This window comes from Momordica charantia (assembly GCF_013281855.1).
Source record: "Momordica charantia cultivar OHB3-1 chromosome 11 unlocalized genomic scaffold, Mcharantia_2.0 BLBB01000011.1, whole genome shotgun sequence".
Classification (NCBI taxonomy): domain Eukaryota; kingdom Viridiplantae; phylum Streptophyta; class Magnoliopsida; order Cucurbitales; family Cucurbitaceae; genus Momordica; species Momordica charantia.
In genome coordinates, this window is record NW_028275159.1 from 3,298,303 (window position 1) to 3,310,493 (window position 12,191).

Consider the following 12,191-nt stretch of genomic DNA (forward strand, 5'->3'; position numbering starts at 1 on the left):
GTAAAAATTTAACACATGTTCTACACACAAAATAAATCCTTTAATCTAAAATTATTGCTACATTTCAAGAATTATATTGAGTGTGGTACCATATTAAAATTGTGATTGAAAAAAATGAGATAAAAAAATGAAGAGATCAAAACGATCAATTTTCAAGAGTGTAGGAACTAAAATAGATAAAAGTTTGAAAATACGTATACCAAAATAAATTTTTTGAATAAAAAAAATAAATAAACAAAAAGCTAAAAGTTGACCTAAATAATATTTTAACCATAATTTTAATGTAACCTGTCAATAACCTATCTTAAATTAAATTTGAAATGATATATTTTTATTACTGTTTCATTAGAGTTAAATAAAAAAAGAATTTTATAAAATATTTATAAAAAAAAATTGAATAACAATAATTTAATATATAAAGAAGGGTCCTGAAAGAAAGAGTAGAGAGTACTCCATCTTTGCCGCTAAACTTAAATACTTCTCTGCTTCTGATTTCTGACTTCTGAGTCTGAAGCTCTGCTTCTATAAAGCCCAAACAAAATTTTCCAAGAGATTGAAGAACAGAGCAAAATCTAACCATTAATGTTCCTGCATTTTCTTCTTCTTCTTCTTCCTATGGAGATTGCTCGCGCTGCTCTTATTCTTGCAATTTAGTGTTTTCAGTACCAGTTTCCGGTTTCCGATATGGCCAAGTGCCGGAGAAACGACGCCGGATCTGTGGTTTTTGATCGCGTCTCAGTCTCCACTTCCACTGCCGCCGCCGGCCATTTCCGCCTCTGTACTTCCTTCTCAGCCGCTTCATTCCGCAGGAAGATTTTCGACGCTGTTAGTTGTGGCGGTAGTTCTCGCTACCGCTATCACCACGACGGCGGCGGTGGCGATGATACTGTTGCCTCTGCGATTAGGTCGGTGTCCGAGATTGTGAAGGAAAGGCAGGCGGCGAAGCCGACACGGTCCAATGCGAAGTCGGAGAAGCTGTTGGACCTTCTGAGGTTGGAGTCGCCGGAATCGGAGCCGGAGACGAGGAAGAAGGAGGAGGTGCTGGAGGAGTTCAAACGCGCGGTGAAGAAATTGCAGGATGAGGATTTGGGAAAGAGGAGAGCGGCTGCTAGTCGAGTTAGGTTTCTTGCGAAGGAAGACGCAGAAGCGAGAGGCACGCTCGCCTTGCTCGGAGCCATTCCGCCGGTTGTTGGAATGCTTGATTTGGAAGACGACGAATCTAAGATCGCCTCGCTTTATGCATTGCTCAATCTCGGCATTGGAAACGATATGTATGTGTTTCCATTTCGAATCCTCCAATTTGATTTGTTTTATTGCTCTCTCGTTCTCTACTTGCTTGATTAATTTTCACATGGTTTCGTTTTCCAATCGGTTCTCCTTTTCTTCATTCTGCGTCAGATTTGTGTTCCTCCGGCTTCCTTTTTTTTTTTTTTTTTTGGAAAATGGTATTGATGAGTCACTTTCAGCACTCTCTAATGTTTCATTGATGCTTCCATTCCAAGTTCTCTTAACATCTGATTCCATTATGCTTCTTTCCAGTGATTGATATGTTTCTGTCCTTGTTTTGTCTTCGTCTCCCTCTCGAAAAATGATACATCAAAAAGATAATGATTAAAAGAAAGTGAGAGAAAAAAAAAAGGAAGGATAGTGAATGAAATTACATGAAATGTCGTGGAGGCACTGGATCCTCAGTATTTTGTTTCTTTTTACCTTTTCTACGTCTTTGTCCTGTTAGGCTGTTACTGTCCTTTTAAATTACAGTCTCGCGAATCTTGTACTGTCCTTTTTATCTTATTTACATGCACAGATTGACCACTTCATTTCCAGAATTTTAACCCCTTTGGATTTTGGTTAATTTTTCACCCCCTTCGCAGGAACAAGGCGGCCATTGTTAAAGCAGGAACTGTTAACAAAATGCTTAAACTGATCGGGCCTGATGATTCCACAAATCCATCTATTTCAGAAGCCATAGTTGCGAATTTCCTAGGCTTGAGCGCATTAGACACCAATAAACTGGTAATTGGGTCATCGGGTGCAATTCCATTCCTGGTGAAGAACTTACATAACTCAGATCAGAAAAATAGCTCGCAAGTCAAGCAAGACGCTCTTCGTGCACTTTATAACCTTTCCATTTTCCCATCCAATGTTCCATTTATCTTAGAAACCAAGTTGATCCCATTTCTCCTAAAAATGATGGCAGACATGGAAGTAAGCGAAAGAGCCCTCTCTATTCTGAGCAATGTGGTATCGATCCCTGAAGGTCGAAAGGCCATCAGCACTTTCCCAGATTCATTCCCAATTCTGATTGATGTCTTAAATTGGGCTGATTCGCCAGGGTGCCAAGAGAAGGCCTCCTACATTTTAATGGTAATGGCACACAAATCATATAATGATAGGCAGGCAATGATTGAAGCCGGCGTTAAATCAGCTTTACTTGAACTGACCCTTCTGGGAAGTACATTGGCTCAGAAGAGGGCCTCAAGGATGTTGGAGTGTTTAAGGGTTGATAGAGGGAAACAGGTTTCGGATCATTTCAGTGGGAATTCATCTGCTCCGATTTGTGGCTCTTCATCTTCTTATACGAACCCGATTCTGGGTTCCGCAGAAGGTCATTTGGAAGGATTGGATGATTTGGTTAGCGAAGAGAAGAAGGCTGTGAAGCAATTGGTGCGGCAGAGTCTGCAAAACAACATGCGGAGAATTGTGAAGAGAGCGAATTTGCCTCAAGATTTTGTGCCTTCTGATCATTTCAAGTCGCTCTCATCAAGTTCCACCTCAAAAAGCTTGCCATTTTGAGTGCTAAATACCAGATTCTGAAGTCAGTCTTCCATCTATCTTGTGTAGTTTTGATTTTTTTTCTTTCTTTTTCTGGTGGGGGGTTGTAAATTTGCCTTTTTTGTTGACTATAAAGTTCAAATATCACAAGTTTATTTCAGATTTGTTTTATCAGTTACAACAAGAGTTAGCTTGCACAATCTTGCGATCACACTTAGTTCAGGTCTATGAAATCAGAACGTCCTAAATCTAGAACCCAAATGAAGAATAGAATTGGATTGCCAAGATATATAGGTTCGAGACCCTCCAGTTGGTAAAGGCTTGAATCTCTTGGTCATACTGACTTAGAGGTGACTTAGAAGTTTTAGGTTCAGACCTTCCGATAAACTTAGGAGAGCAAAGTTCCGACTCCCGGTTATTATAAAAATATATACATATGTATTGAATCTCTGGGTCATATTGGCTTAGAGGTGACTTAGAAGTTTTAGGTTCAGACCTTCCGATAAGCTTAGGAGAGCAAAGTTCCGATTCCCGGTTATTATAAAAATATATACATATGTAGGTTCGATTCGTGGGATTTTCTACCGTCCAGTACCAGTCGTTTGTCCTAGAATCTGCAAAACTCTGTGGATGATGTAGTGGAAGGCTCTTAGATTTTTCGAGATCCAAGTATTCTCAATTAAATTGCTGGTACCCTTTGTCTCTCCTACTGGCCACAGTCGAATTTAATATTCACTATTTCTTTTTCAAACGTTGTCGGTCATTTCTTCCCTCCTAGAAAGAAGAAATCTGAAAAAGTCATTACTTATTATCTATTTTTTTCTCCTCGAAATTGGAAGATGTCGTTGAAACTGGGACTGCCCACTGCCTCCTCCTATCTCGGAATCTTTTACTTTTGATTTCCTAACATGTGGCTCTGTCATATTTTATTATACATTTTTGCATCTTTCATTCTTATAGTGCTCCGACTGTCCTAGAATCGCTAATCTAAGCTTAGTTAAGACACCTATCTCTGATAAAAAAGTCGTGAGAATTCGAATTCTCACCTCCACATATTGTATTACTCGGTAAACCAAAGAAATTAAACACAACACTCAAAACTCAGCGACCAAATTTATAATCTAACCATATATATTATATTGTATTGTATTTAAATTTATTTCTGCAAAATTAGTGATTTGATGAAGAAGCACTTCTAATACTACAAATGGATGAAGATCTTGCCAAGCTATTTTATTTTGTGCTGTTTGCAGATCTTGCTATGCCACAAGGTTGGTGTCTGGAGCTGGCCGTGAAAGGATAAAAAAATACCTGAGCACTCATCTCCACTGCACGAGGTAGATGAATGCATTTATAGCACCAACTTTACTTCTCTGTCAACTGCCATATATTTTGTAATTTAATGCCTCTCCCTCTCTTTACTGTGCTGCTTTTAAGGCTTCTTTTGACTGATTTTCTCTTCATTTTGTTTTTGGCATTCAGTATCTGTAAATATCTCCATCTTTTGCATATATGTGTATATATATTATAGCCCATATCCTTCGTCAACGTCTTTGTCGTATTCAATCTAACCAATAGGGGCTGGTGATACAGCGTAGTGTCCTTTAATTTATCTGATTCCCTGTGTAAATTATTAACCATGAACAGAACTCACCTACTCACGTTTATTATGTTCTTATGTGGTCTAGTTTTGTCGATTTAGGGTTAAATTATAAGTTTTATCTTTTGTGATTTGGACGTAGTTTCAATTTAATTTATATGCTTTGAGTTTTGATTCAATTTGGTCTAAAGTTCAATTTAGTCCATATAGTTTGACAAACTGTCTTGTTGTTATCGACCCATTTTTTAAGTGCCAGCAAGACAATATTTTTTATTTGGCTAATGGTGTTAATTAGGTGGTTACAGAGTACAAAATAGAAGGAGATAAGTAGAATTTTTTTTTAGTTGGGAGTTAGAGCTTTGCTCCCCTGTACCCAGGGACCTCTGCACCTGCCCCAAGGCTCGGACCCGGTATTAAGGTCACTAGAAAGTTCGAACTTGAGACCTCTAAACCAATATGACCAAGAGATTCCAAACCATTTCCAACTGGACTACTCTTGAAGGTGATAAGCAGATCTTTTGAGTGAGTAAAAAGACAGGTTTAAAACTATACCAAAACTAGCTTAAACCATAGGTCCAAATCCTAAGGGGCCATATTTGCAAATTACCCATTCATGTATTTATATTTTGTTATATAAATAAGTAGATCCTGCCAAGTTTTCCTTTTTTGTATTACATTATTGCATGGACCCAAGAGATTACAGGCTACAGCTGTACTAAAATGTAGTAGTATAACATTAACAGTGCTTCTTTTAATGCAGTGAACTGCTCTTTATAGATTTGGCTGCAACCCTCTTCATCCATTATTTTCCTTCAACTTTTGTTTCCCCAATATTTAGGTATATTTACTAACATCAGCTGTTCCACACATTTTACAATTTTTTGGTGTTTAAGCCAAAAGTAGCTGGCTTGGGCAATAAGTATGTTTGGGAATGATCTGAAAATGACTGGATAGTGAATAGCCAACAATAACTCCTATGTTGTTTACAATAATACATTCCATACTGCTTCTTGTTCTTGTATTGGACTTTTCTCTTTGGCTGAAAACAACTCAACTGTCTCATTCTTTTGATTGTGAAGTTAATCTGTGGAGTAATGAGTGTTATGGGCTGGTGGTTGTGTTCTTTATGACTCTCTTATCTTGTGCAAAGAAAAAGGGGAAATCACTTTCAGTATTAGAAACCGTAGCTGGCGCCTTAGACATTAGATTTAAGAATAATTGATTTTCAAAATCACCATTAAATGATACCTTAAAAATCAATTTTGAGTGATTTTATGTTTTTCTAAAATTAATTTTTTAATTTGTCAAACATGATCGGTGGAAATAGAGTGATTTTGGCAATAGCAAAAGTGATTTTGTCGTGCCAAAATCACTCTCAAACACACCCTTAGTTCGTCCGAGGTGACAGAGACAGCGTGGGCTGTGATTTTGTGAAAAAAGTTAAGGATGTTTGATTCATTGTGTTGGTGTCAGCTTTATATTATGGTGAGAATTGTGTTGGTTTTTGATAATTGTTGTGGAGGTAGCTCTGAATTTTGGAGGCAGGAAGATGGAATTATTGTTCTTTGTGGAATCATTGAGGGAATGATGGAGATTGCAAGAAGATTGGCCATTCACGTCACAACGTGGGGCGTGGTAAAGTTTCTCCTCTCCTTTTTGGTTTTCTTCTTTTCTCCTAATCATGTCATGTCACGTCTTCATTGGGCCACTATTTTTCATGTCTTGATATGATTTTTTTTTCTTTAAATACATACTTCTAATTTTTGTTTATGTTAATCTCTAGGTCTTCAAACTTTGGTTTATTTTATTCGTTATTTTGGTCCTAATTTTAACACACATTTTATACATAATGGAAATCATTTTAATACAATTTTACTATATTTCAAAAAATTTAGTGGGTGAAATATCATGTTAAAATTATTATCTAAAGAGATGAAATGAAAAGATCAAAATAGGTCCATTTATAAAAACACCGTTAGTATTTGACCTTTTATGTACTTATTATTATTGTTCAATTAAAATATCTTTCCACTAACACTTAGATTTATGGTATTATTTTATTTTATTGTAGGGATTTTTTTTAGGGATAGCTCAATAGAGTTTGAATCTTCCTAGTTCCTAACCTTAAAACTACTGAATTAAAAATTCAAGTAATACGTGAAATTGACGAACTAAGGCAATGTTAATTATTTTACATAAATTTAATTTGAGTAATCAAAAAGTATCCTCTTATGATGATATGATAATGGGAACATTTAATAATCAAATAGGAAAAAACTTGACTCCTTTAAAGTGAAGGAGGAACTTCCTCCTTAATACCATTAAATATTTGTTCCTCAATATAATCCTCTTTGATAATTATTCTGTTTTTTATTCTTTATTTTAAAAAGTTATGCTAACTCCTTCCTGCATATGTTTCTTGGTCTTGGCTTTTAAAAATGTTTTCAAAATCAAAAGTCAAAATTTAAAAACTAAAAGAAAAAAGTAGTAATCTTTAAAAATTAGTTTTTTTTTTCAAATTTGGCAAGAGTTCAAAAAAAGGTAAAAAAAAATAGGAAACAATGGTTTGTTGGGTTGTGGGAATTTTGGTGGAAGAATGGCTTTGGAAAGATCAAAGATTCGATTTAGATTTTAGATTTAACTGGGCCTCCAAGTGAATTGGGCCTCATGGATTCAGAAGTCCATTTTCATTAATTTTCAGTTTTCCCCCGAGTTGAACTGAATTACCATCCCTATTTAGAATAGCAGCAATCTATGAACTTCTTCATCGACAGTTTTAAGTAATCAGCTCAACACGTACCAGTCTGTTACTCAACATTAACATTAAAAAGATCTAGTAGCCTAACTTTCAAAGTTAATTAATACAACTCTTATCTCACCAAAATGTTTCTACTTTGTCTCGGTAACGGGCAGGTAAACGCCTTCTGCAGCCAACCACACATTGTCAGCGCGCTTTTCTCGCACTCCACACACCTGTGATTTGTGAAGCCATACAAAATGGTAAGCCAAAACCATTGCTACAATGTTTATATCTTCTGATTATTGACCACATTATTTGTTCTTGTTCTTGTTCTTACCTCCTGCTGCCCCCCAGCTATGCGGCTGTACTTCTTGTCGTGGCTGTGCAGGTAGCCACCAGTATCGATGTGCTGGAGTCGAATTTTCTGTTCTTGCTTCCATGTCTTCCCACTCCCTTCGATCATAAGTCTGTACAGAACTCGGAGGTGAGCAACCACCTCGAATTAAGATATGTAATATACATTTTCTGAAAAAATTTAAGAGATGAATAATCTCACCTCCAGTAATCACCAGTGTCAGAATCAGAATCTCCACCAAAGCAACTAACCTGCAGCAAGCAGTCTGGAACCATCAGCAAGCATGGAAACCATGAACAGAATTTGGAAGCAAAATTCTCTCCCACAAACATGCAACGAAGTACAGCCAAAACAAGTCACATAGCGATCATCTCATCATCGTGACTAGGGAAACTTATATACCGGTCAAGTCATAATAGAAAAAATCGCCATCACGAAGAACTTGTGGATGAAAAGGAGACATTCATAAACTGACGTTTCAGGGGAAATAGCAAGGAATGGTATTGCATTTTTTGTATAATATTGAGGCTAAGTGCCAAGAAATCATCTTTGATTGATGGCTAAATTCAATAATAGAATCTATACACTGGAAGACAAACGTTTCTAATAAAAGACTAGCATACTCTTAACAAGCAATCTTTGGATTTTGAGAGTACCAGAAATTCAGTACATCTAAATGAACTGAACATTCTCCAAACAGAGAAGCACATATTGATTTCTACAATATCAAGCATGTAGGCTACATTATGGCTTCCATTAGTAACTAATAAGTGGATTTCCATGAATCTAATTACAAATAATATGCATGACAACCAGATTCATTTTCTTCATCCACTTTACACAAACAATGTTGGGGTCAATGAATACGCCTAAATAAAGGCAATGTTGAACTTTCTGTATGCATTCAATCATCACGAAGTAAGAACAAAAGCAACCAAAGAAATTCAATACATAGAGATCATCACAGCAGGGAGCAGACGATACAAATAGATGCAATGCAATCATTATATGATTATGAGATTATCCAGTCCTCAAAAAAAAATGCATAAACTGAATTTCATAGTCCAATAACCTCCAGATTTCCCGATATTGGGGATGCATGCAAGTGGCTGTGCAGCCATTTCCTTGTCCTCATGTGTTGCAATCTGATAATTGTCCCACTTTTAATGGTGTCACCCTGTTTTGCACCGATCCCTGGCTGAGGTCTTACTATCTGCCAATGGTAAACTCGTTACAATTGCAAACTAAGACAAAAATCAAAGAGGGAGAAATAACAGATTACAGTTTTTGTTCAGCACAGAAATAAGAACGCAAGGGGTAGAGAGATTTACCCAATAGCTATTGGAATCGTCAACATTTGGGAACCCGGTGACCGACTGTTGCCCACTGCCAGAACCATAAGGCACGTCGTGAGAATGCAAACGGAATTTGGTTTTCTCGTGCATTAGCTTTATAACTGACCCGTACGTAATCTATCAAAGAAACAAAACACCGATCAAAATACGACGTTGAAAAGTTTTGAGTGATTTGAGTGTATTCCATCTGCTTCGTACATTTAAGCCCAAATTAGAAGCAACATTGTCGTTTTCCTCATTCATTAATCACTACATCTTCCTAATTCGTTTCATTTGATCATTTCTTCGCCGAGCAGCTACATAATAATAATCTAAACTTCTGATCAGATAATCCAGCGTAACAAAAAAAGGTGAAGAGATTCAAACCTCAACGCCCTCGGAGGACGCAGCAGAGGCGGACGAGAGAGAGCCACGGTCGAGATCCAGACCGAGGAAGAGAAAAAGCGCAAGAGCGAAGAAGCCGATGGCCATGACGAAAAGCAAGCCGATGAACCAGTTTCGCTGCCAGAAAGGCAAATCGCAATGCGACGGCGGAACTCTCTCTCTGTAGACGATCCTCGTCGGCCCCGGCGACGGAGGAGAAGAGGAAGACGAAGGTTTTCTCCGAGACAGACCAGATGACCCTGACGAAGCCACGGTTGATCGGAAGAACTCGCCAAAACGAACGACGTCAAAACAGGAAGACGAAGAACAAGAAGAAGAACCAGCGATTTGATCCGATCGGTGGAATTGGATTTAAGAATTAATCGAATTTTTTTGTTTGTGAAGTCGCGGAAATTAGAGTAAATCGGGGTTTCGGCTTGGTTCTGGTGACACGTAACGAGACTCTGACTGGACGAATAGGAACTCTACACGTGGTGTTTGAACGAGGTGGATGGTTTTTATTGGATGCAGCTGAGTCTTCTCTCCGGTCTCCGTGGCCGTGCTTTGGTCAATACTGACGTGGACTCCGTTTCGGGCGACTTCGTTAATTAGGAGTTTAGGACATCAAATAAATATTAATTTTTATTAATTCTTCTTCTTTTCTAAGGAATAAAATGTGTGTTTTTTTTTTGGTAGAATAAATTTGGGACGGAGATCAAATTTTCTTAACCACTTAGGTACGCTCAAATTGGTAATGTACGTTTTTTTTTCTAATAATATATCATTGTATTTTTTATATATACAATCATACGGCATAACTTGATGATGGTGGGCATTGCTGAGAGTTATTTTGTATATCCAAGTCTTTTTAAACTATTTGTATATTATTTCAAATGAAGGTAATTTTTATAATTATGAAAATAAGTTTTGTTTATGAAAAAAAAAACTTTCAAATATGTCTCGGAGTGTTTGGATTTCCACTACTCCAAATCTTTTGGATCCTCGAATTTTCTCTTTTTTTTTTTATTTAGAGTGTTAGGTAATTAAGAGATATTTGAACCAATTTGATTTTTGATTATTTAATATTTTTTTGTAATCAAAAGTTGGTGATTACCTATAATATCCAGCTTACTAGCTAAGTGAGTGAAAGACAAAAATTGGACGACCATTAACTATAAAAATAAAAAATAAAACAACTGTTATTATATCATTTATCTATCTTATTTATAAAAAATTTATTGGTGGTCATCAAGAGACATACTAGTAAAAACTATTATTCTTTTTCAATAATCAACCTAAAGTTGATTATCTTCTTTTAAAGTTGTTGATCAAACCATTTTATAATTATTATTTTATTTTATGATAATTTGACTTTGTAACCCAAACAATGTCGGCATTACGATTAAAATCACTTATTGTAATTTGATATATTTAACATTCTTAAAACTTAGATCGATAATTATTAATATGAATTTAATTCAACTAGTTAGTAATAATATCTGTATCATGTTTAAAAAGAAAGATGAATAATTATAAAACAATGTTCCTTCTCAAAGCGAAGTCTCTGGCCGACTCAAATGGATTTGAGGAAAAACAATGGAGAACTCAAATGGGAAGCTCATGGCGCAAGTTCCCGATATAGAGCTTCACTTCTAGATCTTCCTCCGTCTTCATGAGCCGATTCGTCTTCTCTTGATCATCGTCATTTGATTTCTGGTTAGTGTTCCTCTTTTGGTCTGTTCCGAGCATTCGACGAAAGATTTTGCCTATTCTCACGTCTTATTTGTATGATCGAACGATTTCTCTGTATGCGATGGTTTGACTACGGCAACATCTTGATCCATCGCCTTCTTTGTTATGGCGTTCTGTTTTTGCCCTAGTTCGTAGCCACAAGAAGCGACGAAATGTAACATTTCACAATTCACGAAGTCGGACGAACAAATTCAATGCATATTTCTGATTCCGATGATGCGATGCCTTAATTCAAATTATTAAAAAAATCCAAAGCCGACTCTACAATCTACATCAAGAACTCAAACTGGCTCTTCGTCTGCAGCTAGCGGCGGTTCAGTTTTCAAATACTGATTTGGGTAAAACCAGGCATTAAGCCGCAGGTGTTGTGTTTATTTTCCTGCATTTCTACTGAAATAATTGGCTTCTGAAACTCATTCAACAGATTCAGGCTTCCATGGCACTGTAAGCTTAGCGAAGGAGAATGGTGGTGGAAAATCCATAACGGCAAGAGCAGATTGAAAGCGATGGTGAATGAAGCCTACAAGACGATGATCCAAATAAGGAAAGTTTAGAAAAATACAGAAAGATCCATTATAGTTCAATTTCATATGCAGGATCTTTTAAAGGCGAAGAAAATTACTAAGTCTGCAATATTTTAAACTTTTTCGAGACAACTCTTTTTAAATTCGACACTCTGGTTGCTCGTTTCCGATATTTTTTTTTTTTTACGCCGTATAAATAAATCTTGATTCGATATTATCAAATATGTAAATAAATATTCTAAGAATAAGATATTAACTTTTACATTTTTTGATAGACGCACTGGATTTGTTTAATAGGAGTTAACAAGCGAATTTATGCGTCAGCTCTTAAAAAGTACTGAAACTCGGAAATCCAAACACCAAAAAATATAACGATTAATTGCTTTGTTTTTTTTTCAACTCACGACAGTTATGGATTTTTTTTTATTTTATTTGTTGTTTTTTTTATACTAAATAATATGAATGAATTTATTTTTCTCTTTTTGAAAAAACCTGCTTCTATGATTTTTCGAGTGTTATCGGTAGAGGTGATAAAAAGTAATGATTCTTGTCCAGTTATTAGTTGCTAATATGAATATAACTTAACTGATTAAGGTATATATTATTGATTAAAATGTCGAAAGTTCGAATCATAGCTCCTACGTGTTATTGATTTTAAAAGAAAAAAACGGCAAGCTACTTGTGGAGTTAAGTTGAGGTAACTTATAATAACTAATTTTGTTTACTC

The 12,191-nt window shown here is 36.2% G+C and overlaps 2 protein-coding genes and 1 long non-coding RNA gene across 5 annotated transcripts; 2 read left to right on the forward strand and 1 right to left on the reverse strand.

The window, feature by feature from the left end:
• The first annotated feature begins 432 nt into the window (after positions 1 to 432).
• LOC111012098 (U-box domain-containing protein 45) lies at positions 433 to 6,013 on the forward strand. 3 transcript variants are annotated; one of them, XR_015789083.1, is made up of 4 exons: positions 433 to 1,271; positions 1,875 to 2,818; positions 4,029 to 4,112; positions 5,136 to 6,005. XR_015789083.1 is itself a non-coding variant. In XM_088120299.1 (3 exons), exons 1-2 carry the CDS (start codon positions 685 to 687, stop codon positions 2,794 to 2,796), a joined length of 1,509 nt encoding a protein of 502 aa, XP_087976425.1. In that variant the 5' UTR covers positions 433 to 684; the 3' UTR covers positions 2,797 to 2,818; positions 4,029 to 6,013. The 3 variants fall into 3 exon arrangements, 2 of the variants coding, with proteins under 2 accessions (XP_087976425.1, XP_087976424.1); XM_088120299.1 differs by having other exon boundaries at positions 4,029 to 6,013; XM_088120298.1 differs by lacking the exons at positions 4,029 to 4,112; positions 5,136 to 6,005 and having other exon boundaries at positions 1,875 to 2,935.
• Positions 6,014 to 7,117: 1,104 nt separating this feature from the next.
• Positions 7,118 to 9,587, reverse strand: SDF2 (stromal cell-derived factor 2-like protein precursor). Its single transcript, XM_022285513.2, has 6 exons — positions 9,192 to 9,587; positions 8,802 to 8,942; positions 8,543 to 8,683; positions 7,672 to 7,721; positions 7,453 to 7,582; positions 7,118 to 7,348 (listed from the first exon to the last, which is right to left on the reverse strand). Exons 1-6 carry the CDS (start codon positions 9,294 to 9,296, stop codon positions 7,265 to 7,267), a joined length of 651 nt encoding a protein of 216 aa, XP_022141205.1. The 5' UTR covers positions 9,297 to 9,587; the 3' UTR covers positions 7,118 to 7,264.
• A 1,162-nt stretch (positions 9,588 to 10,749) lies between these two features.
• On the forward strand, positions 10,750 to 11,660 carry LOC148208026 (uncharacterized). Its single transcript, XR_015789007.1, has 3 exons — positions 10,750 to 10,904; positions 11,069 to 11,278; positions 11,365 to 11,660. It is a non-coding gene; the product is annotated as an uncharacterized LOC148208026 (long non-coding RNA).
• Positions 11,661 to 12,191: the final 531 nt, after the last annotated feature.